At 39.4% G+C, this 21,454-nt stretch overlaps 3 protein-coding genes across 12 annotated transcripts in view; 2 read left to right on the top strand and 1 right to left on the bottom strand.

Annotated features, from left to right (window-relative positions):
* Nucleotides 1-3,524, top strand: part of PALS1 (protein associated with LIN7 1, MAGUK p55 family member) — a 73,712-nt gene extending 70,188 nt beyond the window's left edge. For all 8 annotated transcript variants that reach the window (XM_054567410.1, XM_054567408.1, XM_054567405.1 and 5 more), the window contains one exon: nt 545-3,524. In XM_054567410.1, coding sequence (XP_054423385.1) covers nt 545-721 — 177 coding nt within the window. In that variant the 3' untranslated portion in view covers nt 722-3,524. The remainder of the gene's footprint in view (nt 1-544) is intronic.
* On the bottom strand, nt 3,524-18,041 carry ATP6V1D (ATPase H+ transporting V1 subunit D). Of its 2 annotated transcripts, XM_054567415.1 has the most exons (10): nt 17,940-18,041; nt 17,438-17,638; nt 12,882-12,999; nt 10,469-10,548; nt 8,804-8,871; nt 8,138-8,182; nt 7,207-7,310; nt 6,564-6,630; nt 5,343-5,421; nt 3,524-4,453 (listed from the first exon to the last, which is right to left on the bottom strand). In XM_054567415.1, exons 2-10 carry the CDS (start codon nt 17,476-17,478, stop codon nt 4,312-4,314), a joined length of 744 nt encoding a protein of 247 aa, XP_054423390.1. In that variant the 5' UTR covers nt 17,479-17,638; nt 17,940-18,041; the 3' UTR covers nt 3,524-4,311. The 2 variants fall into 2 exon arrangements, with proteins under 2 accessions (XP_054423390.1, XP_054423388.1); XM_054567413.1 differs by lacking the exon at nt 17,940-18,041 and having other exon boundaries at nt 17,438-17,717.
* Nucleotides 17,999-21,454, top strand: part of EIF2S1 (eukaryotic translation initiation factor 2 subunit alpha) — a 21,198-nt gene continuing 17,742 nt past the window's right edge. The window contains exon 1 of one of the 2 annotated variants that reach the window (XM_054567412.1): nt 17,999-18,055. The gene's annotated coding sequence lies outside the window, so the exon portion shown is untranslated. The other variant, XM_054567411.1, reaches the window with a different exon arrangement.

Raw genomic sequence — 21,454 nt, 5'->3', positions numbered from 1 at the left:
CAATGTTTTCATTAAAAAGATACCCATTCTATTGATCCTTTGCTATCCCAATGAGGTTTGCCCTGCCTAACTCTGCAATAAATATAAAGAACAGGGAGCTCAAATAGATGGTGCTTTGGGTCCTGCACCCTTGCTCCAACCGGAAAGGTTCTCTCTGTGATACAGAAAATACTCTTTTTAGGAAGAGGTTATGATGCCCTAAAATATTTAAAAAATGAGTGTCTGTGGGGAACTCAAAGTCTATACCCTTGAAGCATTGAGTCCTGTGGATAAGACAAGACAGAATTATGTGGAAAACCTAAAAGCTTAAATCACAGTATAAATGGGTTATACTGAGTCCCAGGTGATTCACAATATGGGTCCTGAGGGCGCCAAAGCAAAGGGCCGCCGCGGCTGTGACAGGGTGAGGAAGGGGCTCCTGAGGCCGAGTGTTTCAAGAGAAGGAAAGCAGTGTAAGGTTATTTCTTGTTCTTTGACCATATCTGACACATGTACTTTGGTAAGGAATGGAGTTAACCTCACAGTTTTTATCTCCTCTTTACAGCCAGAAGAGCTGAGAGAAATCATTGAGAAAACTAGAGAGATGGAGCAGAACAATGGTCACTACTTTGACACGGCAATTGTGAATTCAGACCTTGATAAAGCCTATCAGGAATTGCTTAGGTTAATTAACAAACTTGATACTGAACCTCAGTGGGTGCCATCCACCTGGCTGAGGTGAAGGAAGCCCTTTCTGTGGCATGTGTGGACTTGATCTGGCGAACTGCCAGTACGAAGGTAAACCTGATACTTCAGCAAGACTCGAAGGGTAAGGTGGCAGGCAGTGTAGACCTGTTCTAAGATCTCAAACTAGGGAGAAAATCCCCGTAAGTAATTTGTGCACAGCAGTCTTTATTCTCTATGGCTTTAGGTTCTTGCCTCATTCGGGGATTCCAAATGGATGCTTTCAACAGCAGTTCCATTTTGTCTATGTAAAAACCTATTATTTTCACCTAAATCTTTTCTGGCTAGTCATATTTTGATGAAGTGTGTGTATATACACAACAGTCCATGTCTCACATAATTATAAATATTGATGTTATTTAACAGTTAACTTAAATGACTTCATGGGAATTGGGGCGGGGGGTAGGGACCATGCTTCTGTGTACTGGGCAAGACTTTATTTGGTTAGAAAACTGGTTTAGTCGTCAGAAATATTTCGCTTAGATTTTTCTCATGTGCTGCAAGTATAATATACTCATCAGATTTTAGTAACTTACAACAAAAAATACATTAAGTATTGTTTATAATGATTTTAAAAAATTTTTATGGTGCCACTTTGGTCTGGAGCCACTCTGTTAGGCTTGAATTCATTTGTATGTCTTTTAAAAACATTCCATTTAGAAGCACCAGTTTTTAGCTCAAACTTTGTCTATCAGACTTTACTGCACATTCAACAGATTCTGATCTAGTTTAAGCATATACAGCATCCTGGTCTTTTTAATGATTTTCTGAATTTTGTCCTTAAATTGTCACAGCTAGTTAGATAACCTTGCTTCCTTTCTATGCTCTGCATAGTACAATAGAATGTATGTTACATTTTTATGAATGGTAGATGTTCATGTAAACTGTGGAGACTGTTAAGTTTCTTTCTCATGATGCAGTTATTTTATATACATGAGAGGGCACAGAACATTTGACAGTTTTTGCATTTTTATATTAGGGGCACAGTATAATTTGATGACTGTGTTATATATAGTTAATAAACTGGAATTCTGTGATGAATATAGCTGCTGTACTGTAGACTAATATAATAGATTGGCAAATGGTCATTGATAACACTTGTTCAGCATTGTATTAAAATTATATCTGAGGGAAATACTATAACAGTTGACTTTGAGACCAGAAGGAAAGGATAACCTGAAAGTCATTTGAACATTTTAGGAAAGAACATGGGGGAGCGGGGTGGTTAAGCACATATAAAGAGGTTTTTATCCTAACAAGTTCTGTTCCTTGTGACCATAATGCAAGAGCTTGCTAAATCCAAAATGTTTAAGCTAATGGGATTTTCACACTGGCATGGAAAGGTAATTTGTAGTCTTTTCAAGCCTTTAGGGATGGTGTGATGTGACAGACAACCTCAAATGTGAATATCTTCATTTTGTTTTTATAGTGACTTTAGCTAAGCATTTCCTGTTCTCAAAGTGAAACACTGGAATAATACTGAGTTGTCACATAACTTAACGTAAGCAGTTGTTTTTAATTAGTGGTTTGTCTCAGTGTTGTGTATGTGATTATTTTCTCTTCTACTTAATTTTATTTGAACAAATGTAAACAGTTTGTAAGTTGCGTTTTTCTGTTCAAATTTGCATGGCCTTGAAGTTGGCTGCAGAGTGCGTCTTATGTGGAAATGCTTTAATGTTTATTGGGAAGAAAGTAACATTCCTGGGTTAAGGGAAGGAATGCTGTACATACTGTCTCTTCAGGTCTGAGACACTCCAAGTACTTTATAGCAGGAAATGCAAAGCTCACACTAATATTCAGCATCGAAAACCAAGGAATATAAGCACTTCATCTTTTCAGTCTTGCAGTTTACTTTCTCCTCAGGAACGAAAGGTAGTCTGTGGTAGACAGTGGAGTTCTGACAGCTGTTTTCAAACCTAAGGTCTCAACTTTTGGAGTCGGAATTGCGTTAGAATGAGATTTCCAGGAGTGTCAGTAGTGGCTGTCGTGCTGTCCCCTCAATAACCTGCGGGTAGATCCATACTCGGCCATATGCCGTAAGACTCAGACATGGCTTTCACAAGCAAATCCCCTCCCAAGGCACATGCCATGCCGTCGTACACTTTAAGAAGTCTAAGGTGACGAGATGTGTTTGGGGTCAGTGAAGTCTTACATTCTTTCTTTCCTCATCAGCAAGGGCAGTGGTAGTGTAGGGAGAGGGATAGGAGTGTTAGTCTCAGCGCCATGGGTGTGCTGACACCCCACCCAGGCCCTGAACAGAGTGAACAGAGTGTTGCTGACTTCTTGAAACAAAACGGAGAACGCCCTTGCAGGTTACCTACCTAGTCATCAAACCGCTGTGGCCAGGTCTGTTTCCTCTGGTTCTGACTGGAGACCCTAATGTAGGGAGGTCTTAACCACTTACAGGAATGATACCCGTAGCTACTACAGTGCACATGGTAGTTCAAATAAGGAAATATCTTCCTTTACTAAACTTTAACTCAGAACAAATGGAAAGGAGAATAGCATTTAGACTAATCCAGATTTGCTTTCTATGAAAATCTTAATGTCTGGATTATTTCTTCCCATTTTTCATGGTCTAAGGAGTAAGTATTGATAAGGAATAATTTGAATGTAATTTTATGAATGTGTGTGGAAAATACGAACCAGGGATTTAGCCTTAATAAGGTAACCTTTCTGACATTTATTTTTAATCCTCCTTTGTATGCTCATCCTGTATCTGCACTCTTGTTATTTCAAGATGTCATACTGCACACTGCATTGTAAAAATAAAAAGTAAAATTATATTTCAAATAAAGAAAGCCACTGAGTACTCTCTCTTCCTGTATTAACATCCTCTGCCATCAGGGTTTCAACATTTCTAATGACCATCCTGGCTTCATGTTTTTGCCTGAAGTTAAGTCCACTGGAACTTCTGGGTGAAAAACCAAATAGTTGACGTATTACTCACTATGGAGGAATGCCCTCTATAGGCACAGATACAGGTTCTGTTTCCTTAGCTGTTGTCTTTTTTTTAAAAAAAAGGAACAACTCGTTTTAAATGATGTTACTGTTTATACCATAGTTACATTCAAATTGGCAAAACTGCTCCATGATAGAGAGAACAGAGACCTGTCATGCAAAGGAAAATGAGTGAGGGCTTTCATAAAGCTTGAGGAGAGTAGTACCACAGTAACACAAGGATGGCTGCAGCGGTCACAGACAACAGCACCAAGGTGTGTGAGTGGGGAGGGGCAAAGGGAGCTCCAGCAGTAGCTGGCCTGAGACCACTGCTGGCTCCTAAGGGGAATTTCCTAATGTGCTTGGTAAGCCGATCACTTGTAACACAGATGCAGATGGAGTAGGGTGACACTTCTGCAGAATAAACTCCGTACAAGTTCCTGGGCAGGTTATCCAAATCACATCCTTGATGATAAATGGTTGCTAAATTAGGATTCTGCAAAGGTAATCCCATAAATGGACATCCAGGGAAATTTTACAACCAGTGAAATTATTAGGCCAAAAAAAAAGTTACACAAACCAACCCTACACACCATGAACTAATTTGGTGCCACGTTAGGATTTCTGCCAGAACCGGAGCAGGAAAGGTTATTCAAACAGAAGATCCTCATCCTTCTCTTCAGCCAGAAGATTAGCAGGCTCCATCACCTCTCCAGCTGCCCTCCGTTGCTCCAAGTCCCTCTCAGACTTTTCCTTGAGAATCTTTTTCTTCTCCTGTATTTTCTTTAATCTGTAAAATAAAGGAATTTTCTGGATGCTGTTTCAGTACTGAAGTAGATTTGCTTCTAGTTTTGTAAGAAGGATAATAAATTACAACAAAATTTTAATTTCGATTTCAGTAATTTACAGCCCACTTAAAAAGATTTGAGGTCGAATACGCATATTTTAAGCTAATAACTGATTTTAAAATCTTCTATCCCAAGGTTAATAAACTTCGAAATCCATTCCCTGATGATGGGACAGATTTTGAGCATTCAGATATTTATAAAATTTTGGAACATTCCATTTGGATCACCACAACCCTGAACATCACTTAAGGACAGACATTAACCTTTGATAATTAAGATTATAAATCATACACTACTCAAAGTTCAAGATGGCCGTGTCTGCCCTGACTACGCCTGCCTTCACCTGTCTCCCATTTCTGTGAACTTGGCACAGTGACCCTGCACGCCACCTATTTAGTACTTACTGTCCTTACTAGCTCTAAATGTTCATAACCAAGGATGTACATGCATCATTTCTAAGCCCTGTACCAATTCTCTAGTGATATGATTAACACTGTTATGTAATGTCCCCTTCTGGAACATACTTAACATACAATGCATTCTGAGTGACTAATTTCAGCTTTTTTTTATGTGGGAGACACCCAATCTAAATGTTTCATTTTTTAAAATAAGTACTAATAGCCTGACCAAAATTTTTGGAGATGCCATGCTTTAGGTATGTGCAAAACTAAGCATACATCTGTCTTCACAGCTGTCGGCAATATTATTTCTTCTTATAGAATAAAACACAAGCTGTGCTGATTCTAAGGAACAAGAGCCAACAAGAATTTCAGAAAACAGACTTTGGAATAAGGAAAACAAAATGAGCAGTAGCTGCCGATTTCAACAAACCTATAGAACTCTTCTCGCTCTCTCTCATCCAGCTCTGTGATGATATAAGCGAGGGTACGTTCAATCCGGGGAATGATGACTAGGGTTAAAAAAATACATATACATGTGAGAACTTTAAACCTCCTTTTTTCAAATTGCCAATGCTCATTTGTATACCAGTTACTTATTTTTTTCTATTTATAAAACCAACGTACATTTAATGCAGAAAATTTAGAAAACAAACATAAAAACAAAGTATAATCCAACCATCCTAGAGTAATTGTTTTAAATACTTTGTCTTTTCTGTAGATGAATATTAGACCACAATATATATGACTCTGAATTTATGAGAGTATATAACATTGAACTACAAGTGTTATTTTAAATATGCAGTAATCCACTGTCAAACAGTGGAGCATGGAGGCACAGAAGACAGTGAGTTGAGATTCGTGTCAGTCATAAGGTTCTATTTTACCTAGAATTTGCCTATTCTCATTCTAGAATGTGAACTGCTCTAGAGTCAGAACAATTACCTTATCCATTTTGTTTTCCTTGCAATTCTACATGCAAGGGCTGGCACTAGCAAGCAGTTAGGAAGTGTGTTTTAAGTTTTTAAAAAATGAGATAACTTCCTCTTTAATACTAATAGAGCCCGAGCAAAATAATTTCTTTGCTATTCAAATTTTATTCCTTTCTTACCTTGAAATGGAAAAAATGTTCCTTTAATGAAAACTGAGTGTCTTAAAAAGTAGTATATCAATACTAAGCATAGTTTTAAAATCATGAAATAGACGAAAAATAATGCATCAAATGGGAAAACTTATTTTCAGGAATCAAGGAGGACACTTTCTACAGGATATAGGCCAAAGGGAGAAGGATTTCAAGTTAAGTATGTAATGTGTTCAAAAAGATGCATCGTTCACTCAATCACTGGAAAGAACTAAAGAAAACACTAGTGCTCCTGAGACATAGTTTCTAACCCTTTTTTCATGTGTAACTGGAAATGAGTAAAATATTCCATCATTTTGAACTCCTCACTCTCATCTAACTCCCCACCCCCCAAATCATACACCTCCTTCTATCGAAGGCCTTAATAACTGCTGCATTCAGCAATGCTGTACTACCCGCTGTGGGCAATGCCTTACCCACCTGGTGGTCAGTGCCTGATCCTAGCAGTTGTGTTACAAAAGTGGAGGCAGGGACAGTGGATGAACAAAGAGCTTCACAGCAGCTTGCACTCACCATGTTCAATGGCATTTACACGCCTGTTGGTTATCTTAATGGCTTCATCCAAAGTAACAAAGGAAGTCTGAAATAAGAGGATAAGTAATGTAAGTACAAATCTTCCTAATCATGCCCTGCTCACCTGGCTCCCCTCAGACAACACTTGTAGAGAACACCTGGAAACCAAGACTACTCCTTTTCAACACATTAAAAAAAGATGCTTGTGAGATTTTCATAGGGCTAACACTATCTTCATGCTATTGTAATTTATTTCAGACTTACCTGAAGTTATAAAAATGGCAAGAGAAGAGAATCATGCACGAATGACCTAGATATACATTAACTAGCCACAAAGGGAAAAAACCAGCTTTCATGTGTAAACCATGTTACATTTCCATCTAAATCTAGCACTGACTGTTGCTGTCCTCATCTAGCAGAGTGAAACTACATCATTGCTCATTTATTAATAACAAAAATTGGGGACTTTTTGCAAAAGCCACCAATTTATTTCAGAAATCAAAACATCTTCGGCTTGTTTCACAGAGGGTCATGGAAACAGCTCAAAGTACTGAGTGCAGTAGGCGCTGAGTCAAGATCTCAATTTCCACACTCAAATATTAAAAATCCAATAACAGGCGTTCTCCAGCAATTCCCTGCCTACCTGCAGCGAGGCTAGTTCCACCAGTAGTTCCACTGCTTTGGCATAATTCCTCTTTAATTTAGCCAACTGTTCCCCTCCTCGGGCTAAACCGGTCAGTTCATAACCTGAAAGAACCAGTCAGACAACATTTGTAATTGTAGAATCATCATCTTCCCCCTGAAAGTCCCCAAGAGATAAATCAGGACAATGTCAAAATGTAAAAACAAATTCACCATCTCTGTTAAATGCAAACATGAAGTGCCCATCTTACTCCCCAAACATTTCAGGGCATGATGCTGAACGGTCTTCCACCAGGATCCTATTCAAACTACAGCAGAACTTGTTACCCCGCCCTCGCTTCCCTGGATTGCAGGGTTAACCAATGGGCCCGTTCCCTTTGGAGGCCATGCTGCCTGATGCCCAGCACAGTGACACTCCCTGTCAACAGCAGACTCTCCAGAATGCTCTTCTTTATTCAAGCCATACAAAATACTGTATGTGAACCAATGAAGCATGAGTGCCACAGGAAGAATACTGTTGCTTCTATAAAAAACGAAAAACCTTACTGCTTTGGACAGACTCGATAAAGATGTTGTGCCACTCCAAAAATGCTGTCAAATTAGGAAAGGGTCAGGTAATTACTAAAGAAATGACGAGCAGACTGGTAAAATCTAGGGTGATTCAGCATTCAGATTACGTCCGTGTCCAAGATCTTATTCTACTTTAAAGAAACCCGAACTGGAAATTATAAACGATGCATTATGGGTGTTGTTTATGCAGAAAGAAAACTGAAGTCTAATCCCTGGATTCATACGCAAAGAAGGATCATGAGCTTGTATTTTTTTTAAATGTTAGGCTCTAACACTGGAACCACCCAACTCAATCTGGCACCATTTTCCAGAACAAAATTCATTTAAAAAGGAATCAGGAGAACCCAGAGACACACACTTACTGTCAGTTCCTTCATGATAGTGTTCAAATACTGGCAAAGTAACACCTGTTAAACACAAAAAAAGTCAACAGGCTGTCTGGAATTATAACTGGGTTCAAGGATAAATTTAGGAACCTGCCTTCTTAAGTGTTCAATCCTATTCAAAAATTAAATTAGCCTGAGTAATAAAGGAGATGGTTGTTATAGTGGGTTTTTTTCCTTTCAGCTTTGAGGTATATTTAATATACCCCCAAAAAACTGCACGTATTTAATGTATACATGGTATACCCATGGTAATAAATGTATCTATCATCTCCTAAAATTTTGCGTGTCCCTTTTCCTGTGTATGTGTGTGTTAAGAACTCTCAGCACTAGATTACCCCTCCTACAAGTTTTTGAGTGCACAACACCGTATTATTCTATTGGCACTATACAGTACAACATATCTCTACAATGTGTTCTTCTATTACCCTAACTTTATACCCATTGAACAACTCCCTGTTTCCCCTACCCAACCCCCCCCCCGCCCCCCGCAATCACCAGTTACAGTGGGTTAACATGTAAAGCCAATCAACTTGTTCTGAGTAGAAAAGATTAATGGGGATGTCAAGATCTTGCTGTATAAACAGGTTAATTTTAAAATGTCACCTTTTCTCCCCCAAGGGCTCTAAAGGGTTGAAAAGTTACCTGCTACGTTATCTTTCTTTGCGCGAATCTTCACTTGGGCTTTATTCACGTTCTGGATGACGGTGGTGCTGCAAGGGGAAAGGGCCGTGGTTAAGTTTTTAGAGTGAGAAATAAACCTACCAGGACCCACTGCTTAATTTCAACAAGAGTGAGATCTCACAATTAAGTGTGTTTTGATAATTGTCTTTTTCCAGAAAAAGAGAAAAATCACTGCTTCCAGAGGAGGGCTGCAGAGAGCAAAGAATGAACAATATTAAAAAAATTAGCCCGAAGAAAACAATAAAGAATTATTTTAAAGTATGTGGATTGCTTGAGTTTTCAGTCAGATATGTGGGATTTTCATTCTGCTTATGTAATTTAGAAAAAACTTTCCTTCCTTTTGGGTTTGTTGTTTAAACTTTCTAAATGTGGCTAAGCAGGAGTAGAAGCCCTTTATCCTAGAACTTATCTAAATTCCACCTGGCTTTGTCTGACTCATCATTAAATAGTATTTTCCCCATAACCACCCTAAAACATTCACATAGCACTTACACACTACTGATGCCCTCCCTGCTGGAAAAGTCAATGCAAGTTGTTATTCCCACCAACACTGGCAAACGCAGTCTGCTACTCCACGGGCCTCATGCCTCGCAGGCTGTGAGACCTGCCCAGCACGTAATGCTCCTAGATAGATAATAAAAACTAAGAATAAAGGAATTGTGCCATTGGGTAAATAAGACTAAAATCAAAACCCCTGAAAGTAACTTCCACCTCTGCCCCTAAATAGCCATTTGACTCAAGAAAGCACTGAACTCAAACTGAGAATAACTGCTTACCTGGTCTACTTCACAGGCTTACTTGGGGAATCACATAACATGTAAATTGGCAAAACCCCTGCCCTGGTTGGTGTGGGAGTGGATTGAGTGCCGGCCTGTGAACCGAGAAGTCACTGATTTAATTCCCAGTCAAGGGCACCTGCCTGGGTTGCGGGCCAGGCCCCTGCCTAGGGGTGTGTGAGAGGCAACCGATTGCTGTTTCTCTCACACATCGACGTTTCTCTCCTCCTCTTTCTCCCTGCCTTCCCCTCTCTCTAAAAATTAAATAAACAAAATCTTTTTAAAAAGTTTTAAAAATTGGCAAAATTACTGTAAAGCAATAGCTAAACCACTTTGTATGCTTTGTAAAGCATATATGACATAATAAAAACCGTAAAATTCATGCCCCTTAAACAGCCAATTCCATCCTCAAAAATTTATCCTAAGGAAATAATTCCATAGACAAAAATATTTATGCATGAAGATGTTCATGGCACTTACCTAATATTCTAGAACACTGAAAATCAACCCAAAGTTCCACCACTAGGACAAAAACTTAATGAATTATGATACATCGAGAGAAAAGATTATGCAGTTAAGTGAAAACAAGGAAAATGTATATGATACAATGTTAAATGAAAATGGACTGTAAAATATTAGGTATCCTGTGCCTGAAACTGTGTAACAGATACATGTGGGCGGCAACAAAGACCATGGTGTTAAGATGATAGGTTAAAAGTGTCCTTCCTTATTATTACTAGTATATCAACTGTCATGAATGTTTATTTTTTTAACTTAAAATGACTTCTAAATGAAATTATAAACATCAAAGAACTATAATTTTTCAAAACACCCCCCTTAGTCTTCTTACCTGAAATCTCCTGCCGTGAACTTGGCCTCAGCAAGAGAAAAGGCAGCTTCTCTCATCACTTCACCCATCAACATTTTAGTCTGGAAAAGCATAAACCAATAGCCAATTCAAACAGGTTTTTTCATGGAAAAATCATATAATCATGTTCCCTTAATAATCTTCAGTATTTTGTGTCAGATGTACGTGTGAACATTGATTTGATAATGATAAAACTTTCCAATTTTGCCTGAACAGCTTTGGTTATGGTCTCTAACAGTGGTGCAAAACCATGAGTTTTATCCTCAAAACATCAAAATAAAGACATTAAGAAACAGAAAATTGAATCTTTACTGCAGGACTATGTTGTTTCTGGATGGGTCCATGACAATTTGCTCAAATTAATCTCCTAAATACACTGCAGTGCAGTCAAAATCCTAATGGCATAGTGATTATGAAATAAATCTGGAATATTTAATGTTTGAGAATATCCAATTTTTTTTGAAAGAGAATAACTAGGACAGGTGGGTAGAGAGTTACCTTACCAAGTATTAAAAATGTAAAACTACGGTAAAAAAATAAATCTGGTACAGGGACAGGTAAGTCAATGAAACAGAATAGAGTTCAAAACAGCCCCAGAACTACACTATATAGTTGTGTAAAGAGACCATTCAACTGGTGATCCATTTATAAAATGATACATCTAAATCCCTATCTTCTCATATCAATCCCCTCCAAATCCAGAAATTATTAAAGATAAAGGTTTGTTTTTTTTTAAAAAAAAAACAACTATAAAATAAAATATAAAATATTTTCCTAATCTTTTTAGGGCTTTCTAAATATGTTACCCAGAAGCTATATAAAGGAAAAGACTAAGGAATTCAGTCAAAATAAAATATTTTTAAGAAAGTTAGACTTAAGAAAATATTTTTAGCATTTTATATCCTAACTTGAATATATATTAGAACTTCTACAAAAAAAAAAAAAATTAAGAAATTTACGAAGAAAATCAAATTACCAGTAAACATGAAAAAATAGTCAACCCAATAATCAAAAGTAATACACATTAAAATAAGACAGCAACTTTAGCCCAAGAGATTGGCAAATAATGCCCAATTAAATTAAGAAACTAGGTCCTCTCACTAATCAATTGATAGGATGTAAATTGGTGTAACAATTTGGAGGGCAATTTGGCAGTTATCTATCAATCATTTAAATGATTCTTGAGATTCTAAGATTCTTTTACAAAGAAATGCTAGGAGACATACACGTAAGAGTTTAAGTGTACCCTCCCCCACAAAATGGTAACACTACACACCCATCAATAGAAAAATGTTAAATTCCATCATCCATTCAATGGAGAACCATGCAGCTATTACAAAGAATGAAACTGATCTGTATGTATTGACATGGAAAGCTGTCCATATTCTGCCATGGAGGGAAGAAAGGGGGAATGGGGCAGAAAATGTTACAGATATAGATACACAGACACAGCCATAGACAGAGGTATAAAATAGCTGCATGTTTGTTACTAAAAAATCTGTATGTCCTGGACATACAGCCACACATGATATACTTGGTACATGCTTTACAAAAGCAATACTTTTGCTACGTGCTACCAAAGAGATCGAGAGATTAAGCAAGGGAAGGGGGGAGTGGGAAGAGGGGGAGGAGGGAAAGGAAGAGGGAGATGGGGGGGAGAGAATATGAATATGGGAATATGGAAAAGATACAAGCCAAAATGTCCCAAAGAACTCCTTTGGGAACTGAAAGGATAGTTGGGGAGTGGGGCATATAGGAAAGAACCTTCACTTTTTTTATATACTTCTGTATTTACACATCATTTATCCAAAAAGCATTGAGTTAAAATGTATTATGTGCCAGCAGTGTTCTAGGCACTGAAAATACTTTGCTGAAAAGAGGAAGTCCCCTCTCATGGACCTTACCTTCTCTAGTGGGGGTAAACATTCAAGCAAGAAAATATGCTGCAGGACATGCTACGATAAAAATAAAATAAGGAAACGTGACAGAAGTAAATATGGCGGTCACTTCAGATTGGGTGATCAGGGTTGGCCTCTCTGAAGAGACCATAATGACCAGAGGAGCCAGTTACAGAAGTTTTGGGGAAAGAGCACTTCAGGCAAAAGAAAGTGCTGGTGCAAAGGCCCTGGAGAAGGATATTAGGAAGAATGTGGCAAATACGGTCAGAGAGGCAGGCAGGGGCCAAATTAGATCAAGTGGAGCTAGTGGGCAAGAGTAAGGAGTTTGGATTTTATTAAATGAACTACGTAAAATGCATTACTTTATAATGGTATTTTTACTTTTGAAAGAAAAAATTAATTAAAATAACAAAGAAAAATTAGAATGTCAATGGTCATGCTGGATTTTCCTTACATATTCCTAAAATAAATACTGTTCCAAGCAAAGTGCATTCTACCTCTATGATCTTCTTTAGGATCTGTCGAAATCGAAGAGTTAAGGCATCAGATTTTTTCTTCAGGAGGTTTCGACCAGTCTGTGCTCCTTTTAATCGAGCCTTCATGATAGTCTGTGCCCTACATAAACAAAGTTAAAGACATTCCCATTGTTTAAAAGAAATAAAAATACCTCCCCAATACACTGTTAAAATTATGCTTTATTCTTTGGTGTCATCAGAATAATATATAGCATTTGTAGCTGACAGGTTTAATTGGTTTCCCAATACTGAAGATTTCCACCCTCAGGTGTCCCATAAGTGAGAAGTTCATTTATTTAAAACCAAAACAATGTTTTAATATCTAGAATATTTATTAAGTCATAATAAAATTTATCAGGAGTGCTATTTTGTGATGCTGGCAGAGTTTAAATACTTACTTGATTTGTAAATTAAAACTACATCTGTTTCCATTAGAAGTGTATTAAGGATTTTTTTTTTTTTAATCTGCCCACTAATTTATACCAAAATTTGAAATGCACTTACCTTCAAGACCAACAACTTCACTTTGAGGAATTTATCCTACAGATTTACTCCCACTTGTATACAAAATATATGTACAAGGTTAAGGATGAGTATTCCAGCATTATGTGTAATAGCAAATGGGTGGAAACAAGTTAAATGTTTCATAAATTACAGTTCATTATATAATGGAATGACACGCAGACATTAAGGAAAAAAAAGATGAAGGTAGGTCTACATGTGCCCTCTACATTATATTGTTGTAGCTATACAAAGCAAAGTGGGATAAATATGTTTATATAGATACAGAGAATAGACTAGAGAGGATTCAAAGAAATTGGTAAGTTTCCTTTGAGAAATGCGACTCACTGAAAAAACAGATTTACTTTTTACTACTACATTTTTGTATTTTATTTTATTCCACAACCATTTATTACTTTTTTTCTATTAAAAGTGTGGCATCAAACTGTTTTGACATCAATCAAAACCCTACAACCAATCATTTAATTAATTGTAAATTACCTTACATAACAAATAAATGTAACAAATTAGGTAACAAATGACTTTGGGTAACTTAAAAATGACATAAGACTCCTGAGAAGTGACAAGTTGCTGAGGCCTCCTTACCTCCTATTTCAATCTTTTCCCAACAGAAACGTCAATTACAAAGTCAAGAAACCAACAGCAGAAATTAACATTTCTGTTCTTACTACCATATGCCAGATGAAATTTAATGGAAAAAAGTGGGTAATAAGATTCAACAATAGATTATCTAAGTTAGATACATAAAGAGGTTTGTTTAAGGGGATATAATTTCATATGAATGGTGTTATAACGAACTGCAAAATAGTATTAATGGACCTTCTGGCTAAATTTTTAGATTATATTGAAATCTTTTACCATAGGGCAAAGGTTACGGAGACAATTCTAGAGCTGGAAGGAACTTTAGACATTATCCTGAAAGTTAAGAAAATAAAGTTCAGAAAAATTAAACAACTTTCCCATAGCCACTCAGTGAAGAAAAGGCAGAACAGGTCTTGAACCAGATTTCTGACTCCAGTGACTTGCCCAAGGCTCAAACTAAGGCTCAAACCTAGGTCGGTCCACTGTACCCCAATTACATGGGACACTTCCTCCCCTACTGATTATAAATAGCATTAGATGAACAGTTCTCTCTCTGCACTTGGACTGGAGGTCCAACCAAGTGAAGCTGGTTCAGTTTCCTGCCTGAGCAGGAGCTAGCCACCCCAATGTGTACATTTAAACATAGTGTATTGTTGACACTAACCACCAGAATTTGGGCTCAAAGAGTTGGATCAAGTTTAAGTCAAATCTTACTACAGATTCCAACAAATTCATAGTAAAACAGCAAACTGGTTGATAACAATGACTTTACCATGCTGATTTTAATTTCATGGTGCCTAAGTAATGGCACCTCTATAAAATAGACAAATTTTTATTCTTGACCCAAAGAGTGACTTGCCCAAGGGCTTACAGCTCTTGCAGGTATAACCTGGATTTGACTGACTTCTGTTGACTGCAAATCTTTCATGCCTCTTTCGATTCCACCTTAAACTTGTTTTTCTCTCTCTGGTGTCTAAGTGGGTGTCAGCCCCACTTTACAGGCTAATACTATAAGCAGGAGCTGTTTGAAACAGAAGTCACTAGTGTATTTTTTAGCCTAGCTCTTAAAAAACTTTTTTTACAAGTTTCAGAGCTGTTCAGCCCTTCTTATAAGTGTCTGACCTTCAGCGAGGGTGATAACTTTGTTTCCAGATGAATCAAAGGCATCTGACTACATGACAAAGTACCTGCCCTAAGCCTTGGGGAAAATATTTAGAGAAGTATTATTTCCTGCACCCTATTTTCCACTTAAACAGCAAGCTGAATGCTCTCAAATAGTAATTTCCACCTTCACAAACCTATCATTCTTCTTGTTTAAGCCCAGGGAAGTCTGTTTTCACCTCTTAGCCTTAAAGTAGAACAAAAGTTGAAGTGGTGAAAACAGGTTTTATTTAGTGACAGTAGGAGACAGAGCTGAGCTCCACTCTGATTTGTGCAGAGGTGACTGGACATTTTAAAGGAAGAATGAAGGAGAAAAGGAAGAGGGGACTCAAGTAGAGTCACGGAAGTGATAAATTACAGAGAGCTGGTCAGCAGAAATGCGATCGGGCCAGCTGCGTCTGCTAGATGCAATTATGGAAGTTAGGATTCTATACTCACAGAGGCCTAGTCTTTCCTGATGATTACATTTCAAAGAAATGGTGTTCAGCCCTGGCTGGTGTGGCTCAGTGGATTGAGTGCTGGACTGCAAACCAAAGGGTCATGGGTTTGATTTCTGGTCAGGGCATAAACCTGGGTTGCAGGCCAGGTTCCCAGTGTGGGGCACACAAGAGGCAACCACACATTGCTGTTTCTCTTCTTTTCCTTCTCTCTCCTTTCCCCTCTCTCTCTAAAATAAAATAAATCTAAAAAAAAAAAAATGTTCAGGTCCTTGAGAAAAAATATCTGTAATTTGTAGGGGAGACATATACATCTCAATGGGAAAAAGAAGGATTCATAAGTGTAAGGCCTTTTCAGTAAAAAAATGCCTTAAGAAGGAAGGTCAGGGATCCAGCATCGGGTGTTGGGTAGAACAAACAGTAAATTCTCCTGGCAGCACTGAGCTTTCTCGGGCAGACATTTTAATGGGGGCTGGTGTCATACTAAGAACAAGTCTAGAAGCTATGCCAGATAGAGTTTGGCTGTTCCTCAGTGCAGAGATTTGGACAAAGCCAGCCACTAAGTGCTGAAAAGTCTGCAGCTCTCACTACCCCAGCGTAGTCCTGATCCTTATCTATTTCTCAGGCACTGCCTTTCTCCACACCTGATTTGATTCCTACCTAGTACAAACAGCTATTAGAAAGTCAGTAGGTGAAAGTAAAAGAATAAACAAAAAGCCAGTAACTCTTTCATTTCATTAACAGCTGTAGCCACCCAGGCAGAGACAGAAATCTAGGTTTGGAGTTTGAAAATACCTCTTTTATTTTTAAAGTCCTAATTCTCTGAGAAAAACGTCAGGATAAAGGAAAACAACAGAATACTTCCGAAGAGAGAGGACCACAATGAAAAAGATCTAAATGTCAGAGCCAAAAGTAGTCTTCTGCTCCTCACTGAAAAAAGAAAGGGGGAGGAAAAAAAAGAGGAGAGAGCAAACACGAACAATCTTGACTTTCCACACATTGTTAAAATACATTTGAGAAAAACCTCACAATTTTCTTTACAGGCCGGCCAAACACCTGGGACGGCATGCTATTTCTCCTGCAAAGGAATCAGGCCAAATCCAAAAGGCAGCCCACGACTGTGCAGGCCCCGGCCATGGGTTCATTCAAGGAACATGTTTCGTGAACCAGCTGCGGATTAATAATCGAGACACTCTCTCACCCGGGAGAAAGCTCGCAGTCCAATGCGACAGATATGTACACAAATGCTGCATCAGAAACTCAGGGCTATCTTCCCACCGCACGTGACACGTCATGACAACCTAGAAAAGGACTTTGGGGCATCTGAGATCGAATCTGACATCCACGCTAGGGCATTTCGATTCAACACTCCATTTTGACTTTGAAGTCCTATATGCTTCCCACCGCAGTAAACGTCCCTTCGCAATCCATTTAGCAAAACTCACTGGCATGTCCATCTCTCCGCTAAGCTGAGCGCTGTCAGGGCACGAGTGGCGACGACTCCTTGTTATATAAATCCAGTGCCCGTGTCAATACCGAGTGTGGAATGAATGGCTCGGTTGATGAGTAAGGTCAGCAGACCCCCCACAAAAGCCAGCAGGGCGGGCGCCTGTTCCTATGGAATGGGATCGCTCTGACAAGCCTGCTTCACTCAGAAGAATGTGTGAAGGCGCCGTCAAGAAGCCTCGCCCTAGACTCGCGAAGAGACTGGGAGAGCTCAAGATCCGCCCAGAAAATCAGGAACCTCGCTGCCGCTCGAGGGTACGGAGGAACCGAGAATCCCGCCAGGCGTTCTTGAACCTAAATGAGGGCTGCTTGTCCCATTCTTTTACTTACATTCGTGAGGGAAAGATTTCAATCCGGTCTTTGCCCGACATTTTGACGACGGGTGTTCGACTCGGGCTCCCGGCGGGGCAACCGTGACTGCAACAGACCCAGCCACAGTACCTTCCTTTACCGGAATCAGCTGGTTATCACTTGACCCACACCTCGCGTTGCTAAGAGGCCGCAAGGATACGCATCTTTCACTTCCGCTTCCTGTTGGCAAGTAGGGTATAGAGGGGCGGGAGGAAGGGGAGGACGCGAAAAAGGCGATGCCCGGATGCTAAGGCGCGCGCATCACGAGACGGCCCCTGACTTCCGGTTCGCTTCCTAGCCCCTCCCGCTCCGGCTCCAGGCGGCTGCGCGAGGCTCTGCAAGCGTGACGCTACAGAACAGGAGAGAAGAGTACACCGCTTCTCTTCCTCCCCGTGTCACCTTTGGTCACAGCGCCACCTCCGGATTAACCGAGGCTTTGGGAGAGGATTTATACTTCAGGGACAAAGAATCAGAGCCTTACCTTTTCCTTGCACCTTGAAGGTTGCTTATCGAAAACTACAGAGAACGAGAAAGCGTACTTTTCAGGTCGTCCTCTCATCTACCTCTTCCTTGTTCTCGGAGGACCTGGACTCTATGGTCAGTGACGAAGAGGAGGGCCTCTATTCTGTTGGCGCTTGCGTGTTGCGAAGTGGTTTCGCATGCGCGGTGGGGTTGAGCGAAGCGCACGCTGAGAATCGACGGCTGTTCCGAGTGAATTGCTAGTGATCTCTTCGATTAAAGAGCGCGGCCGGGACCCCACTGCGGGATTCACACATATACCTCAGGTGACCAGTCCTCTAGATCGGTTTCTCAAAGAGCTCATTCTGGTTGTGTCCAATACGTGGGTGGTCGAGAGAGGGTAGGCCCGGGCTCACACCTCTCCGGTCCCGGCGCGTCGCGTCCCGGCGCGGGAAGTGTCTGGACACCACCGCCGCCACCCGCGGGCTTCGCGTCGGTCTTTCGGTGTTGCAGAGGTTCCTCGTACGAGCGGAGGGATCTCGTGAAGGAAAGTGGGCCAAGAGACTCTGCAGCCTCTTCAATATAGTACTTAGAAGTGAGGATGCCTTGAGGTGGGGCGCCTTGGGAGAGCGCAGTGACACCCCCGCCTGGGGACGCTGAGCACTTTGCTCTTTCCCGGGCTTGAGAATTCTGCCTCTTTTTTTTTTTTTTTTTTTTTCTTTTTGCTTTCGGCCTCAGAAAATATAACCTCTCATTGGAAACCAGAGAGGACGACACCTCAAGGGACTAGTGGGATGGGTCGCCGTGTTTACGAGAACTGGGTAATAAAGGGTCCACGAGTAGTTTATTCATTTGATCGTTTATTTTTAAAGATTGAAGCTCTGGCTACCTTATCGCTCGAGATGTGCGTTTCTGTAAAATCAGACACCCTTTGAACTAAATCGTGCTGTTGAGTTTAATACGCTTCCTGTCGTTTGGCCGTATTTCAGCACCGATGAGAACAGAACTACAGAATCACGCGCTGTGGTCTTACAATTAAGTAAAACTAAAACATTAGGGAATTTTTGGGTTAGATAAGTATTCAGCCTGAGGTTCCTTTTATTGTCTTGCAAACTTAAGATACTTTAATTTTCATTAAACAAGAAACATTGTTTCCTGTAGAAAACGTGTAGCAGAGAAGTCTTGGTTTTTCTCCCGTTTGAAGTTGTTATTCAAGGAAAAAACTTGGGAGTCTGTGTCTTTGAACACTTCGAGAATTACTTCTCGTGAGAGAGCTGTACTACCACTTCTCGATTCATCTGATACCAAATAACTGCAAAAGACCTCAGAAGTGCGCGGTGATGTTGGTAGATATTGGTGTATCCCTTTTCAACTACAGTGAGATAATTTAAAGCTTTATTTTCTGTAGCATTTATATACTAAAAACTAGCATTTAGAGAGCGTGTGTGAGAGGCTAATTAAAATAACCACAAGAGTTGTTTCTAACACATAATACATTTCACTTTGAAAAGGAATGGAGACTTCTTGTATCCATTATGGTGACTTGGCCATGCACTGATTTAAGAAAGAAGTCCTGCCTACGAGTTGACCAGACAAAAATCACCAACAGTGCAGGGTATTGGAAATTAGCTTGAAGTTCAGTTAATATATTTTGAAAGAGGGTTGTTCTTTAAAGAACACTTATGGTGTTGTAGTGCTGTGACATAGTGAGGTTCTGTGGGTTAAAGACACTCCGGATTTAATGTCATGGGCTTGGTTTTAGCTTGTGTTCTAATACTTCCTCAGCATTTGTCCTTAAGAAAGTCACAATATTTCTGTTCCTTGGTTCCCTGTTAACTGACTACTCCAGTGTGATCATTTCATAATAATTTATATTGCAATTATTTGCTTATTACTTTGTTTTCCACTCCAAACTTCAGTTCTTTAGGTAAGAGTCTGAACTGTTTTAACGGTAGTGCTCATGACATAGTAGGTACTGCAAAAGTAATTGTTTAACAAATTAAATTACAAAACAAATAATATTTTCTTTGCCTTTTTATAATTATTTACAAATTCTTGTATAACAAATCACATTTTTTAAATGTTTTTACATGTATTTTATCTCATTTGATACTCTCCACAAATCTGTGAGGTGCGTGGCTCAGAGTAGAAACTACAGTTCAATGCGAATATGTTTCCCAAGCAACCAAAGCTAGTAAGATGGTAAGGACTGGTACATCTAACAGCTGTTGCTGAAGTTCCCAGTACTATTTGCCTGACTTGAGAACTTATTTGAGGGCCAAATAAAGTAAGTCAAAGTACTTTGAAAATTATATGAACTTTATGGCACCATTTTTCCACTGACGGGGGTGGAGTGGGGGCTGACTCAAGGAGGCAGAGCTCAGGCGGCAGTGCCAGCGTGGGGAGCGATGGTAAATACAGATGCCACTTCACTTGCTCTCCTGCTCACCTCTTGCTGTGCAGCCCAGTTCTTAGCAGGCCACAGGCCAGCACCAGTTTGCGGCCTTGGGGTTGGGGACCCCTGAATAAAGGGCTGATAGATATGTAGCTTGTGACTTCTATTTTCCCGGCTGATTTTTTTAAAAGTTAGTGTAATTATGAGCATAAATATGGAGATATGTGCAAAATCTGTGAACCAGTATGCAGGTTCTTTGTGAAATGCACTCGTTTTGTACCAGTTACTTTCTATCTTTACTGTGAATAACATATTTACCATTAGCAGTATTCCTTTATCCTGTATGTTGCAAAGAGACTTGAACCTCCTAAAGCTATAGCATTTATATCTCCCTTCAGGATTCGTTTGCATTATTGCCTATGTTCTTTAACCATCAAATTAAGCCTTGTTTCCCGAAAATTATCAGCTTTACTGTTTGAAGAAACTTGATAAGTAAATGTTAGCATGTGTTAAAAAGTTCTTAAAACTATTTAATAGATTTTCATGACATCTTTTATTTTGATACCTGTTTCAAAACATTTTTAGTTCTCAAGTTTTAGTAATTTATATACAGATACTTGGCAACAGTTGCCCGCCCCCCGTGCCCCACACACCACCCCCCCACCCCCACTTAACAATGAAGTGACCAAGTCAGCTGTTTTCTTGGTGGGTAATTCTGGCCATTGAATGTCTGCTTCCCTTTATTTGCTGAATCCCTGTTTTGTCAAGCTACAAGAGAAGTACATCTCTATTATCAGTGTGCTACTTTTTTGTTGTTTGTTGTTAAACAAGATAGGTTAGTACTGAAAGTACTCGTTAATCTGTAGTAAATGCTTCAGCACTGAATAACCATATTAATGTTGCTCTTTGTTTAAAATGTTTCTAAGTGTAATACATTTATTAATGTTGAAAGAAAATATTGCCTGATGAATAAGCATGGACTGTGGATCCAAACTTCATAGGTTCACATTCTGACACTATTACTTGTTAGTAGTATACGACAGAACAAGTTGCTTGGCCTGTGCCTCAGTTTTTTCATCTATAAAATGGGGTGAACTAGGGAGAAAGTGGTACCTCAGGGAGCGAGACTATGGCCAGATCGA

Source organism: Pteronotus mesoamericanus, unplaced genomic scaffold, assembly GCF_021234165.1.
Source record: "Pteronotus mesoamericanus isolate MK-2021 breed Mesoamerican mustached bat unplaced genomic scaffold, CSHL_Meso_final contig_182, whole genome shotgun sequence".
Taxonomy (NCBI): domain Eukaryota; kingdom Metazoa; phylum Chordata; class Mammalia; order Chiroptera; family Mormoopidae; genus Pteronotus; species Pteronotus mesoamericanus.
This window is presented reverse-complemented; position numbering and strand designations above follow the sequence as displayed.

What these genes read in the sequence shown, in the direction of transcription:
- ATP6V1D (XM_054567415.1), bottom strand. Translation starts at nt 17,478, where the DNA reads ATGTCGGGCAAAGACCGGATTGAAATCTTTCCCTCACGAAT. An exon ending in TTCACGGCAGGAGATTTCAG is followed by an intron (nt 8,872 to 10,468) that starts GTAAGAAGACTA and finishes TTCCCCTTGCAG; the next exon opens with CACCACCGTCATCCAGAACG. An exon ending in TGTAAATGCCATTGAACATG is followed by an intron (nt 5,422 to 6,563) that starts GTGAGTGCAAGC and finishes TTTTAACCCTAG; the next exon opens with TCATCATTCCCCGGATTGAA.